The following is a 14986-nucleotide window of genomic DNA, read 5'->3' as shown; positions in this document are numbered from 1 at the left end:
ATATTTACTGCATTTAGGGCTGATTTAGACTAACAATAATGAGTTTTTCTGTACCCAGAGAGTCCTTTGGATTTGTTTACTATTTATTTGTGTTCATGTCTAGGGGGATGATATCTTGGACAGGAGCTCGGAGCTCATCTACACTGGGGAGCTGTCATGGATCTATCAGCCGTATGGACGCAGCCAGCAGCGAGTCTTCTTCCTCTTTGATCACCAGCTGGTCCTCTGTAAGAAGGTAGGCGCTCTCTCACTCTCTCTCTCTCTCTGCTTTTTTTTGTTCAATTTCTTCCATTTATCTGAAGACTCAGTTGGCTGAAAACAAACTGATAAACTAAAAACGCATCCTCATTTTGTCTTCTTGAAAGTAGTCGTATCACATGGCTGGTGACAGAGATGCTTGAAGACAATGTGACCTCTTAGTCAAGAGCTGCAAATAGATTACATAATGTTGTATGAGACGCATCAGCCCTCAATGAAGAGGCGTTCAAATCCTCAGCACCTTTCACAAAATGGAGCTATGGTAGTTTGGGCTCTAATGCACCGAGGTTGTGCACTCCTGTCAGACAAATGTTCACGCTTGGCTAGACTCAGTACATGCACAGAGATGCAGACGCAAATGCAGACAGACACTTGGACGTACACTGAGGCTGAACACACACACACACACACGTACACACTGGAGAACAATAATTTTGTAACTGCACAAAGAAAAAAAACTCGCACATGTACATATATTGCCTTTTTTTTTTTCCTCTATCCCTCCTTCTGTCCTTATCCTCTTTCCTCGCTATCATAATTCAACATCTCTGGCACCAGAAATAACCTCCAGTATGTCTGCCATGTGTGTTTGCTGTTCTGGTCCTCTAACTAATGTCAGCTCCGAGACGCACTAAATTATAAATTCCAGTCTTTGTTGTACTCTCAGCACAACATGTGTAATGCCTCCTAACAGCCCTGCGGGTGTGTTAGGTGCACGCCGCATGTAGCCCTCCATCTTTTCCTCTCATCTCTACCTTATCAGCACAAAGATGCACATTTCCTTCTGCATGCTTATTAAAAAACGCCTGATCCGTTTGTTTTTTTTCCTTTTTTTTTCCCTACCTTCCTTGACCTTATAGTGTAACCGGATGTTCATTTTATCCTAAGGGAGAGGTCACGACAAGGACTTGCTGTTGCATGTGGCCATCTTGTTACTGCAAATTCTAAAGGTTACTTTGGTTATTTGTGCTTGATGTATTTTTATGGATGTGAAATGCAAAGCGCCCCATCCCTGTTCGATCTGTTATCTGAAGGGGAAAATCAATAATATCAGATCGCTATTTTTAGCTGTTCATCTGTGATGTTTATGTCCTTCTAATGCGTCTCCTACACTGTATGTGTCATAATTACTAATGGTGGAGACCAAAACAGCTGCAGAGTGAGTTACTACGGATGTTGATCATTAAATAATAATTTTCAAAGCTTCTCAAATGCAAATTGCTGCTTTGCTTAGTTATCTGTTATCATAAGCTGAGATATATTTAGATTATGGATTGTTGATTGGAGAAAACAACATTTTTTTAAGAGACTTTTTAATGTGTCTGGACATTTTTTGCTTTTGTCACGTTTTCACTCACTGTGAGCCCATTTTTCAGTGCAGTGTGAAGTTCTGCACCTCGATAAAAACAGAACAACCGAGGCTAAAAGCAGAGAGAACTAAAAAAAATAATAAAAAGGTTTTGATTATATGTTATATATTTCTGACTGACTGATTATTATTGTTGTATATATATGCTATATTGATTTTTTTTTTTTTTTTTTAAGTGAGCTTTTTACAATATTGAATTTCCCTTCTGAGATAAAGTATTTTTCATTTCATTTCATTTCATTTCATTTTGTGTAGAGTACTAAAGCTGTAATGCCATACATTATTTTTGAAAAGAAAAAAAAATGTTTATTTGATTATTCATGCTGCAAAAATTGAAAAAACCTGGAATTAATATTCAGTTGTTTTCCAAGTGCCAACAGGTGTTAGCAAAAAAAGGTGCCTTTACATACTCTAGATATTTTACTACTCACATTTTAAATTTGTTTTTGTACTTGTCTTCTATCTACACTGCCTGCAGTTCAGCCTGATTTTTTGTCGTGTGACTGTTGTTCACAGCTGAGACACTAGTGGATTGAGATGTACTAAGAAGTAGAGATTTTTCTTTGTTTTTTACAGAATACAATTAGTGCAAATGGTTTATTTTTGGCATTCTTTTTAATGAGACATGTAGAATAAAGGTGATTTTGATGAATTGGTTAGAACGCCATGTCACAGACAAGTAGTGCAAGCACAGTCAGAACTATTCTTTCTGTATGTACAGTTTGTAGCTGGGATAAATTGTGTAATGTTGGTGTTAGTTTTTTGTTTGTTTATTTGTTTTGCTTTTTTAAAGATAGCACTTCTTTCAAACCTGCCAGTGTTGGGATTCAGAGGGTTAATCACTGATCACAACAATGATTATGCAGCCAAACCACTTGCAAAAATGTATTAAAGAAAGAAAACAGAGTTGAATAGAGTGGAATAAACAGCTGTCTGACAAAAAAGCTGATTGAAAACTGAACATTGTGAGCTTTGCAGAGACTGAATTTATCACAATGTTGTTGTGTGATTATGCATTAGACCGCACTGCCTGACAAACTACTAAGTGTACATGCCGCTGCCAAGAGCAGATTTACTAAGAAATATGGCATTCTGCAATGTGTGGTGGAAGGTGTTTGTATGTTTGGGCAGCAGATGGAAAGGGTTGCATAAGACCGACTCGGAGGATACCGAGGGAAGGATGCTTGTTGACACCTCTAAGGTTCAGCGCACACACATACGCATACACAGTAACAGACATCTTTCTCTCCTCTCCGCCAGGATCTGATACGCCGGGACATCCTGTACTATAAAGGCCGCATCGACATGGATCGCTACGAGGTGCGGGACGCCATCGACGGGCGCGACGACGACTTCAACGTCAGCGTGAAGAACGCCTTCAAATTGTGCAACAAAGACAGTGAGGAGATCCACATCTTCCTGGCCAAGAAGCCGGAGGAGAAGATCCGCTGGCTCAGGGCCTTCCACGAGGAGAGGAAGATGGTGCAGGAGGACGAGAAAATCGGTTAGTCACACACCTCCCTGCACCTCCCTGTTTGGAAACCATTAGTTTCATTCAGCTGCATGTTGCCGCAGCTCACTGGAAGGGTAGAAGAAAACATGAGCTTTCCTGTGTACAATATTAAAACCGTAGTTGCTATGAAATGAGCATGATGATCAGGCGTTGGCTCTGATCAAAATGTAGAGGAGGTGATAAATTTGTATTTGAGGACACATTTATTAGGATTGGAGTAGATTTTGTGCTTTGAAACCTAAATGACGCTTCAGTAAAAGGCAAATTCTTCCAACTTACACGATCTGCAAGGCGTCTGTGCAACATCTGTCCAACCTACGATGTCGTTGTTGTTCAGGTTTCGAGATCTCTGAGTATCAGAAGCGACAGGCAGCCATGACAGTGAGAAAGGTGACCAAACAGAAAGGTGAGGCAACAAGAAGATATCAGGTGATTTCTCTTTTTTTTTTTTTTCCTCGCTGGTGTGCTCTGTCTTCTCATCGCTGTTTACTCTTCCTTTAACCTGCTCTCTTTTTATTTACTTTCTACGCCTTTTTTCAAACACATACTTTGTTTATGAATAGACCAGAGTTGTACTACGTAAGCTAGAAGAGTCAAGAGGATTCATGTCTTCTCGCTATTTTACCACCAATATTTTTCCTTTCGCGCTAAATGTCCGTCAGCCCGTACATGAGGACGACTTGATATGAGTTGTGAAGCAGCTGTTAAGCATCAATGAAAAGACAGAGGGCTGTTTGCATGAAGTATTGAGTTTAAAGGACGATACCAGCGTTCACGACATGCGGGTCTTGTGTCACGCTTGTCAAGACGCGATTTAACACCTCAGTCGACTGTTTGATTTCGTTTTCTTTTACTGAGTTAGGGTGGCTGTCGGTGCTTCCTTTTGCATTCACGCTGAAGGTAAAATCGCAGCTCGGTAGCCATTTTCCAATAATTGTTTCTTAATACATCTTGCGACACGTGGGACAGTGAGTCACAACTTGTATTGTGTTTTCGAGCACAATAGCACAACATGTCACCTTGAAGTTGTGAGAATCATGTCTCTTTCTTCAAATTTTCTTGATTTAATGTGTTTAACGCTACGTCAGCCCTTACCAACACCCGCCTGCTATCTCAGTAACAGAAGAGCACGTCGAACAAGTTGTTTCAGACGCTACTCTCCGACGGCACCAAAGACAGAAAACCCGCAGATCCCAACCGCTGGTATCGTCCTTTAAGATTTAGCCATTTTAGTGCTAGGCTAGATGTTTGTACATTTACCATTACTGATGTTCTTGCCAGTTTCACAATAAGCATGACCATCCATTAAGGTATTAATGAACTAATGACGACTGCTGGAATGTTCTCTCTGACGTTAGGATCCCTGTAGATGTCTGTCAGAAGTAAATGTTGTGTGTTTCTAAGTGCTGTATGTGTACATGGCTGGCACAAGGTGAAGTACTCTCTTGAATTTCAGATTCATTTATAGATTTCATCTTGAGAAAGAGGGCCATGTTGTATGGACATGGTTTGAGAATGATAAAGGTATATGCATTAGAGTTCTCCTTAGAGCTAGCACAATAAGATGCCATGGCAACTGCTAAGCAGCATTGGGAGGTGTTGTGTTTAACGTTGGCATTGGAGCATGCAGTCACTGTCCAATCTGTTTACAAGCATTATCTTGACTATCCAAGATAAACAGGTTCCACTAACGCAAATAGACTGAACCCTTCTAACTGCTAAAACAGTGTTTGGCAAAATACGTGTAACAAAAAGACACTGTTTCCCATCTTTTCATACTTTTTTTTCCTAAGATGCCATGGCAACTTTTGAATATTTCATCTCCAAATATTGATTGTATCTCTTTCTTAATTACACTAGCATAGTTGTGATGCTTGTAGACTGTAGCTAAACGACATTGTAGACCGTAGTTAAATGCATATTAACAGCTTTCTGTTGGCTCTATTTTCGCCACTCTTGTGTTCTCAAGTGTCGAGGGTGCTATTCAAACAAATGCGCTGTTAACAAACATGGAAGAACAGTGTCCCGTGTCCAAATGCCTGGTTTCCTCATTGTATCAGACGTAATCTGTCGGTTCTCTTGTTTGCCTGCTACAGAATTTGATTGAATAGCATCTTTAGTCTCCCTTGTGTCATTGCAAGAGCTGAATTCCACTTTTATTCTAAATTCAGCTTTCATATCATACTGTACCATGTCTCAGGATTAATATGCAGGAATGTTAGCACTGAAGGCTCATTTTGTATGTCTACGTGCCTGGTTTTTTTTTCGTGGACGCATGACTTGATGTTGTGTTGTTGTGCCTGTTCCTGATACAATACTGATGATGTTTCCTCTTTGCTATCCACCTCCCTTCTTTTTTTTCTCTTTTGCTTTGTGCCCTGCACTGCCTTCTCGCCCCCTTTTCCCCCCCTACACCTACCCTCTTGCTCTTTTTGCACCTGCCTTCTTAGGTGTAAACAGGTGCACGCCCCCCTCATACCCGCCCCCCCAGGACCCCCTCAGTGCGGGGCAGTATGAGGTAACGGAGGACATGGCACAAGGAGAGGTTTTTGAATTCAGTCAATCCAAAAGAGGCCAGGCTCCTTTCTGGCAGAATTTTAGTAGATTAGCTCCATTTAAGAAATAGAGATTCACAGACTCTTCTGAAGGACCAGCTATTTTTCTTAGAAGCACTAAACACTGGATGATCATGTCCCATGATGAAGAAAAATACGAAAAACACACATACACAAGAGACTTCGAAGTTAAGGACCAATGTTAATATAGGGTGTGATTGGAAGCAGCGAGAGGACTGAAGACTTGGATTTAAAAAATCGAGAAAAAAAAAAATACAACTTTACAATTCATATATGTTAGTAACGTTCTTAGTTATCACGCTTCTCCAGCCGAGTCAACTGTCATGAACTCTTTCCCTTTGGATTCTGCATACTCATCTGAATGTCCTGGAGTTGTTGAGATTGTTTTTTGATTTCATTTATGATCCATCGCATCTGGAGAGAATCACGAGGTCGCGCCGGGTCATTCCTAGTTCTGTGATTGTGTCCAGAAAAAGCTGAGATCTTGCTGTGCTGCTATGTGAGATTGTTTGTTGCATTCTTCTGAATGTGAGATTGAATCAACGACGACCTCGGCTACCGGCCGCGGCGAGTGAAGGACCCGCCGAGCTCGACTGTCAGCGTCGCCTTCCGAGTTAGATCCATCCCGCCGCTGATCACAGGACCGATCAGACCATCTCCGCTCTACTGATGTCTGCATCCGGATCTCCTCCACAGTCCTCTCTCTCTCTCTCTAGCCGCTCTCTTCGCAAAGTCTGACGTCTCAGCGTTTCCCCGCATCCCTCTTGTTCCCTCCGTATCTCTCCATCCACCTGCTCGGCCCTCTGTGAGTCAGCGGCTCTCAGAGGAAGAGGTTCATTCCTTTGGACACCTGCCATTGGCCATGATATGATGGGTCAGGCAACAAATCAATAGTCTGAACATCAATAGAATATTTACATCCTTTCACCAACCGCTTGTGACAGGGTATTCATATTCGATCACGCCGAGGGTCTGTGCGTCGCATTTGACGGAGAGCTTGCCGCTCAGATGAAACAGCTGGGAGCAGGAGATAGGCAGGCTATGGTCCACCTGCCTTGTTTCGCAGTCCCTCCCCTCTATCCCACCCAAACCCCCCATCCCCAATCTCCCCAGAGACCACCCCTGTAGCACTGTGCTGGCAGCTCACTGGGTGTTTGGAAAGAGCACAGCCTACCTCTGGAAATGAGTGCTAAAAAGTGAAGTTGATGCATTGGCCAAGGTCTAAAATAATTTTTTTTTTTTTTGGTGTCAGCTGTAAAAGAAGACTTCTTCAGTTAACTTAATGATTTGCTCACACTGTAAAAAGCACAGCACATATTCAGCCTGAATACTTTTTTGTTTTTTCTCTCATTTTGAGTACGAGCGATACAAATATGCAATGCTACAGTGTGAGGAACCAGTAGGAACCCTATCCAGCACAGGGGGAAACGGTCAGAAAACGGAATATGGGAAGTGGACAACATTCTGAGTCAGTACTGGCAAAAAAAAAAAAAAGTCCACTGCAGTAGTGTGAGCTGATACCGCAGGGAGGCAGAAAGGTGAATTTAATCTGTAGCATGCAGGTGTCCTCTGACAGATTCATGCATCTCTAAAGACTGAAGCTTCCACAATCTTGGCTCTCGGCCCCGCGTCACGTTGTTTTCCAGATCTGATCCATGTTCTGGCAGTTAGCTCCGGCACCATTAAGCGATTCACAAAGGACTGTGGCCCGATCAGATTGATTTGTTTAATCAACAAAGCCCCACCTCCCCGAAGCTGCTGCGTGCGTGTGAGAGATCCCGCCACAGAGTCCTTCAGTTAGAAAAGCAGAAGATCCGAAGAACTGAGGAGAAAACTACCGATTTACACATGAAGGTGTTCTTTTCTACACTTGGAATGTAAGTGAAACATCTGTCCACGGTTTGTGATCATACTTTGACCTCAGATACAGATTTGTTTTGGGTTTTTTTGTGTTGAATTATCACCTGATGGACAGTACATATACAGTATGACAACTTGTGCAATGTGATATATCATTATATATCTTCACTATTCACTACAACGTGATATGAAAGAGTTATATATTGTTCTATGTCATTTGTTTGCCTTCTTATAGGCCTTATAACCTATTGGAGAGAAAAAAAAGACTAGAAAATTGCTTTGTATGTTGTGTAATTTATGTTCTGTTTCAGTAAAGAAAAGTTGAGAAACGGGTGAGTTGGCTGCTGGTGTCTGTAGAGATGGCTCCCAGTGAGATTGTTTTGGAAGATAATTCTCTTGTCTGGCACAGCAAAAAGATATGGTTCCCAGGCCATGATAACCTCAGGTCCCGTGCTACGCCCACCCCCATCTCCCCCCACACTCCTCCTCCTCCTCCCACCTCCTCCCACCTCCCCTCACCGCACACACACCTCCCTATTCAACACTACCGCCAGTACCGACGCACAGACACAAGCATGCAGGCGAACACACACACAAACACTGACGACACATAATCATGCGCACTTGCTGGCCCGTTCTGCTGCGGAGAAGAGAGATGCTATCTAACAGTGCCTTCCAGCATTCCACTAGTGATTATCTATTCAGTTTCACAGGCAGATTTGAATTAGTCATGTATTTTCCCTTCAGTGCATCTCTCACTCTCTTCCTTTTCTCTCTCCGTCTCTCATGCACGCCGGGAATTCCTGGTTCCCCCGGTGCATGAGATCCACTCGGACAGAAACTTTAGAGGTCAGGCCTTTTCCATATGAGTAGATATACTGTGCTGTCTGACTGAAACACCTAAAAAAAAACAACACACCTTTATTATATTCTATCACACTTACATAGCAGCAATTTTATTGCACAAGAAGAATTCTGATTTCAGATGTTTAGAAACTGCATAGAGTTCATTTATTGTTATCTATTTAACATACTAAAGACGGTTTAATTTGAGTATATCGTAGGAAACAGAGTTTTCATTAGTCGACTTAGGTTTCACATTTCGAAGTATATTATTAACAGCGAGTTATGAATCAAAAGAAGAATCATCTATTTTACCTTTATCAGCTACACACTGTAAATACTGTACAAAGAACAGATCATATATTTGGATATTGGTATTTTGCGTTGGAGACGAATGTTGTTCCAGTTCTAGCGTGCGGTAGACCTCAGTACCAGGTAAATGCATGCTTGTGGCATCCAATATTTTGCATGAGACTTAAGGCAACTCTTAACAGATTGTTTAGTTTCATTTAACTTCCAATTGAATTTTCTTTTTTTTTCTTTTTTTTCTTTCTTTCTTTTTTTTTTTAAATCTTTCCACAACGCGGAACCATTCATTTGTTCAACCCATACCATCTCACTAACGGGAGTTCTTTTCTCTGTCCACCTGTCTCCTGCTCACTTACACATTACAGGTTGTAGCTTCTGTTTTTTTTTTTTATTTATTGACAAGTGGAGGGGAGCATCTTCTCCTCACGCTGAATCAAAGACTGAACTGTTGATAGGTGAAATGAAAGGCACTGATGTTCTCTTTGCCCAGATAAAATGGGTACTATAAACTGTAACATTATTTTAAACCTTATAGCTATATTTTTTCTTTTCTTTTCTTTAAGTCCAACCTACACTGTCATGCTCCAGACTTGCTGGTAATGTTTCTCTGGAACACCATTATCTGCGGAGGCAAAACGGGTATAATTTTTCTATGACAACAGTGAACCAAATAGGAGTTAGCACTGATCATGGGTGTTTGTGTATAGATTTGTAGTCAAGCAGAAGAGCTGAATAAATTCGAGAAAAAAAAAAAAAACCTCTCGGGATGAGCTAAAAATAAACATAATCCTGAAGACACATACACACAGTACTTCATTGCAATTCATATCATGCTCTTGTTTCTACTTAAGAAATGATTCTTTGAAGTACAATGACTTGACATCGCAAATTGATTCCTCACTTGTATTTATTGACGGCAGCATTACAACGTGGCCACGCTGTTTAAAGGGTGTGTATATATTTGGTTAGATTTTTTTTTCTTATATAATTATGACCTTGTAACGGGGAGCTGAGAGGACAGCCTTCTGTGCAGCTGATTTTTTTTTTTTTTTTTCGCCCCTCTCTTTCCGGTCATGTAACCAAGACAGCCAAGTTAGCAGCCTGTCAACCCCGAATGCACCAGAGGTTGCTCAGATTTCTGTTATTCCTTTTTTTTAGTCCAGGGTCTAGTTCACTCATATTTAAGCGACATCTTCAGTAGGAACTCCTTGCAGGTGGTCACGCAGTCCTGTGTTGTTTCAGAATAGTCAGGGTACAAGTCTTCAATGAGCCATAATGTGGTTATTTTTTTTCAGCGACAACAAGGTTAACAGAAGACTGACATCCCACATTTGACAACTATTCATTGTATATTACCATCTAGTTCCAGGTCTGGATTTTTTTTTCCTATCACAGAACAATTTACTCACGGTATCCACATCCTTTTGTCACCATATGCAAACATTTTGTCATTTTCTTTCTTGCTGGCCTTTTTTTTTTGAGTTCGATTATTTGTTGTAGAAATGAAAAACCTGAAAAATAATGCCTATTCAATCCAGAAACTGTGAATGGGAGAGTGGAGATGTTAACTGTATGTACATTATATGTTTTGATGTAATCAGAAGCACTGGGAATATGTTGTACTTCGCTGTAAAAAATAAATCCATATCTGATATAGCTGTACTTTTGTTGAAAATAAAACCTCTACAGAACTGCGTGTCGAGGCGTCAATGTGCGAGTGAGGGCATTGTGCTGGGTTTCCTGTCGTGTGATATCATCTCCTGTTTGTGGGAGTCCGTTCCCAACAGCTGACACACTGACTCCTGGAGGCATTACAAAGGGGGAGAATTTTTTTTCTAAGGCAATAAGATAAATAACTTTATCAGTACGGCGTTCACAAGTTGCAATATCAACAAACTTCTGACCACAAATTGTAGCCTGCAAGTAACTATGCCGTAATCAATAAGTAATGAGAGTTATGCAAATGTGTGCTCCCAGTTGGCTGTGCTGAAGTGTAGGCTGTTCACTCTGCTTCCTGATGTTTTGAAGTCCAAAGATGCAAGACTGTTTTTTCAGGAGAGATCTAAGACTTCCTGGTGTAGCGCAGACAGCTTGTGTGTGTGTGTGTTGTATGTCTGGATGTCTAAATTACTGTAGGGAGATTACTTCTTTGTTGTTGTTGTTGTTGTTTAATGTCACATGTAAAAGTGAAAAAAGGATAGAAGTGATCAAAATTGCCAACAGGAAGACTTGATTTTGTACCAGCACAATGCGCAGTGTTACTGTGGTCTCTAGTGGCGAGCCTCGGTGTTACAACCTCCGAGGACGGGGCACATTTTCCAACATGGAGTCCTTCAGGGTGATCCTTTTTCTTTGTTGGTAGAAGACGTGTCTATAATAGAGCTGTAAAAAAAAAAAAACTCTATGTAAACTTTTTATTACACACTAAAAGCGGTCCTTTATCTTGTCCTGGTTGTGGGAAGATATGGAAAATGTAGAAATTAGTCATCCTGACATGAGCGCTGATGTAGAAAAAAAAAAAAAAAAGATAAGATAAGAAAAACAGGCACCGGCCGTGTAATCTGATGCCAGCTCGAGCGTCACATGACTTCAGAGGTGTCATGCTTCAAGTAGTTCCTCAGGATCAGAGGAATGTCCAATCTGTCAATTGCGGGCTCTTTGTGCGCAAACGGGAGGTAGCTTCGAATTGCCAGTCGAGTCTGTGACATCAGTGTTTTGGGGCAAACTGGTGCAGAAACAGAAATGACAAAAAAAAAAAGAAGATGAAAGATTTGTAAATGTAAGCATCTATCACAGGGGTGTCCAGTCCTGGTCCTGGAGGGCCACAGTCCAGCATGTTTTAGATGTTTCCAACACACCTGATTCAAATGATCAGCTCATCATCAAGCTCTGCAGAAGCCTGATAACGATCCTGATCATTAGAATCAGGTGAAACATCTAAAACATGCAGGATTGTGGCCCTCGAGGACCAGGATTGGACACCCCTGATCCATCACAATCAGTGCTGAATCTATCTGCTCATCAGCCTCACCTCTTTCCTTGAGCAGCAGAACCAGAGCTTCATTCTGCTTTGTGGTTTTGTCAATGATGAGCGTAGGCAGGTACACGTCCGCCCCAAAGTCTATAAGAAGCTGGATGTACTCCACCCCGCAGCCGTAACGGAGACACACCTCCAGAACTGTCTTTGGCTGCTTTATCCTGGCCAGCATCTTGTCGTCCGTGCAGTTGTAGTTGGGGTTGGCCCCGTGAAGGAGGAGCAGTTTAAAGCAGCCCAGGTGTCCGTACACAGCCGAGATGTAGAGGGGCCCTCTGCAGGCCGTGGCGTTGGAGGCCCACTCGGGGACTTTGGGTTTGACGTCCACCTCGGCCCCGAAGTGCAGCAGCTCCCTGAGCACGTCCACGTCGCCCTCTCGGGCCGCAGTCAGCACCGGGGAGCAGTTGTTGTACTGGCTGCCGTTGGGATCGGCTCCAGCCTTGAGCAGGGCGACCACGCAGTCCAGATGTTTCCCGCTGACAGCTGTGAACAGAGGCGTCTGGGCCTTCACATCCAAACTGTCAATCTGGATTTAAAAAAAGCAGCAGCATGTTTGAACAACAGGAAACACGATCTGGACAAATTATGTTTGTGGTAATACAAACCAGGACTCCAGTGATTTATCAGATGTGCACAGATGGGAATCACAATCACTGTGTTCAGATCAGAGACTCATAGTTGTTGGCTACGTGGTTCTTTTTTTCTTAAGCAAGGTGGTTGCATCACCCTTCAAAAGCATTACGTACATATGTCAGGGCACGAACGCATCACAGTACAGCTGTAGGGGGATGCATCAAAGTTCACCAGCGTTATGTAAGCGCGCCCCGTATCATCGTTCACACAATCTGACATTCACGGTTTTCCTTCGGTCCCTTCTAATCCCAGCTGTCACCTTGAGTCCACATGAGGTTGATAGTTCAGCATCATATTATCATTTAGAGCTGAAATGTTGATGATTTGCCTCCATGGCTCCCAAAGTCCTACAAAATGCTTTTAATGAGGAACTAATGTACTGTGAATCACTGACAATGGCGCCCGCCGGCCACCAGCGCGGGAGAGCCTGTTGCCAAAAGCCACTGATTCATCCATAGACAATGGTCATTTAGTGTTGTTGGTACACTTTGCAAATTTGTTGATAGAGATTTGCTCGGCCGTGCACGGAGCGTCGGGGCGGATTGTTGATGACAGACGGGTCGACAAACAGCCACAAGATGCTGAAAAGGTTCAGAAGAACTGGAGCTGGATCTGTGTGGGCTACTAGCTCTCACATTACACTTAACCATTTGATCCATAGTTCATATAAAAGTATTCATTAATGCAGCTTTAGTGCACAAAGTGTAAAAATGTAATGATCTCATTTCTTATACTTCATTTTAAATAAATGAAAAAGACCTAAAGGAACAATTTGGTAGTCTTTTTTTTTTTGGCTTTTACATGAAATGGCTGAGTGCAGTGTGTAATTTTAGTTGTTAAATAGGATACTTAAATCCATTACAACCACCAGCAGGCACAGCTGTGGCGTCCCTCCACACCCACTCTAAAATCCATCTCACCATCCCTGACTGCAAGCTGCACAACAACACACTCCCTCCTTCCTTCTCTCTTTGTCTCACCTCTGCACCGTGCTCCAGCAGCAACTCCAGGCATCTCAGGTGTCCCAGAGCGGCGGCAGTGCGCAAGGGGGTGACCGGGACCCCCCACCCGCTCCGAACGTTGATGCACTTCCTGTAATTCTCCTGAGACAGCAGCTCAGAGAGCAGGGTGACATTGTCGCCGCTCACGGCGTTGTTGAGGGCCTGACACTGCTCGTTGTCTTCATCCTCCTCCTTGGGCTGCAGCAGGGAGAAGATCTTGGAAATGTCCATCAAACTCATGTTGGCAGCTCGGCCCAGAACCATAATGTAACCCCAGGGCTAGCGCACGTCAAAACCCTTCCATCTGAAACGGCAGGGAGAGACGATAACACACCCGTACACCCTTGTCGTTTGAGGTGTTTTCGGTGGGATGGATTTTTTTGTTTTTTTGTTTCAACGCCGCACGAAAGTGTAGTCATAAATACTCTGACACAAACACCACAAATCAGTTTGTGTCAACAGCAGCAAATGACGGTAACGAGACACCTACCTCAGCCTGTTGATGGTGTTTCCAGAGATGTCAGAGGAGGCACTTTCAGAGCTCCATTATAGGGTCACATGGAGGAAAGAAAGAAAGAAAAGGTTCCTCCGAGGAGTGTGTGACGCTTCCACGGCGGCTATAAGTTGTGAAAACTGCTGTGTGTTTGTGTGTGTGTGTGTGCGTGCATGTGTGCGTTAAGCGGCCAGAGCTCCGTTCTGTGGGGGGTGTTCGGCGGCTAATTTTAGGCCACAGATGGGCCCGGCTAAACTTCCATTCTTGGAGGGTCGAGACTCAGGTTTATAATTAGAAAGGTGATGGAGCTGTGACACTCTGTGATTGGAGAGCGTGACTTTGTCGTTCCCTGAATCCGGAAAACTTTTTAATGTCACGGTTCAGTATGTGGCACATTTAGATACGAAGCCACAGCTGCATTTCTATATTTCCTGGTGTGAACAGAACAGCAAATAATTCATAAGAAAGGCAGTCAGTGTGTGCTGCATGTGTCCTGTTATCACCCCGCTTCCCTGATTCACACCGAGGCAGCCATTTCAGTAAGTGTCAGCTGCGTGACTGTCAGAAGCTTTAGAGGAGCAGCCAGTCAGCTGTTCCTCTGCCAAACCCACCCATGTTTTCATACTGTCCTACGTTTAGAGGGGAGGCTGAGACACACCACATTCTTTCAGCAGATGGCACAAGAGTCCAGACTCCTGGCACCGCGCAAACACATAATGAGGTCTTCCTCATTTCAGCGAGCACAAAGAAGTAGAGCAATTAAATGTGGACATCTAAGGGTCGCTTTCAATGCAAACTTCCTGAATCGGCTTCCAAAAACAGCGGCGAACTGAGATCACTCGGCGATTTCACGCTTCTTTTATGGCTCGTTTGTATCTAGCTGCTGTAACATGTAAATTTCTCCCAGTGAGGGATCAATAAAGTTTATTTTCTCTTGTGATTTCTGTGAAAATGACATTTTGACTGTGGGCAGCACAAGTAGCATCAACAACTCTTTTCAAGGGTTCTGGTAAGAAGTGAGAGTGAACCGTTATGAACCCTAAAACTAAACACTAATCTGATTATTAACCTCTGATTGTGTCCATCTATCATACATT

At 42.8% G+C, this 14986-nt stretch overlaps 2 protein-coding genes across 3 annotated transcripts in view; one reads left to right on the top strand and one right to left on the bottom strand.

Annotated features, from left to right (window-relative positions):
• LOC103361372 (spermatogenesis-associated protein 13) overlaps nucleotides 1-9484 on the top strand; it is a 44977-nt gene extending 35493 nt beyond the window's left edge. For both annotated transcript variants that reach the window (XM_008287436.1, XM_008287435.1), the window contains 4 exons: nucleotides 104-235; nucleotides 2888-3131; nucleotides 3478-3546; nucleotides 5591-9484. In XM_008287436.1, the coding sequence (XP_008285658.1) occupies nucleotides 104-235; nucleotides 2888-3131; nucleotides 3478-3546; nucleotides 5591-5766 (621 nt within the window). In that variant the 3' untranslated portion in view covers nucleotides 5767-9484. The remainder of the gene's footprint in view (nucleotides 1-103; nucleotides 236-2887; nucleotides 3132-3477; nucleotides 3547-5590) is intronic.
• Nucleotides 9485-9765: 281 nt separating this feature from the next.
• asb12a (ankyrin repeat and SOCS box-containing 12a) lies at nucleotides 9766-14042 on the bottom strand. The gene is made up of 4 exons (XM_008287437.1): nucleotides 13887-14042; nucleotides 13376-13700; nucleotides 11760-12288; nucleotides 9766-11453 (listed from the first exon to the last, which is right to left on the bottom strand). Exons 2-4 carry the CDS (start codon nucleotides 13658-13660, stop codon nucleotides 11308-11310), a joined length of 960 nt encoding a protein of 319 aa, XP_008285659.1. The 5' UTR covers nucleotides 13661-13700; nucleotides 13887-14042; the 3' UTR covers nucleotides 9766-11307.
• Nucleotides 14043-14986: the final 944 nt, after the last annotated feature.

The sequence above is a fragment of the Stegastes partitus genome, unplaced genomic scaffold (assembly GCF_000690725.1).
Source record: "Stegastes partitus isolate 25-593 unplaced genomic scaffold, Stegastes_partitus-1.0.2 Scaffold500, whole genome shotgun sequence".
Classification (NCBI taxonomy): Eukaryota; Metazoa; Chordata; class Actinopteri; family Pomacentridae; genus Stegastes; species Stegastes partitus.
Note: the sequence above shows the minus strand (reverse complement) of the source record. Positions and strands in the feature narration are given on the sequence as shown.

Coding starts and splice junctions, on each gene's coding strand:
- asb12a (XM_008287437.1), bottom strand. CDS start 13,660: ATGGTTCTGGGCCGAGCTGCCAACATGAGTTTGATGGACATTTCCAAG. Junction 12,289..13,375: donor TGCTGGAGCACGGTGCAGAG/GTGAGACAAAGA, acceptor TTTTAAATCCAG/ATTGACAGTTTGGATGTGAA. Junction 11,454..11,759: donor TCTGCTGCTCAAGGAAAGAG/GTGAGGCTGATG, acceptor TTTCTGCACCAG/TTTGCCCCAAAACACTGATG.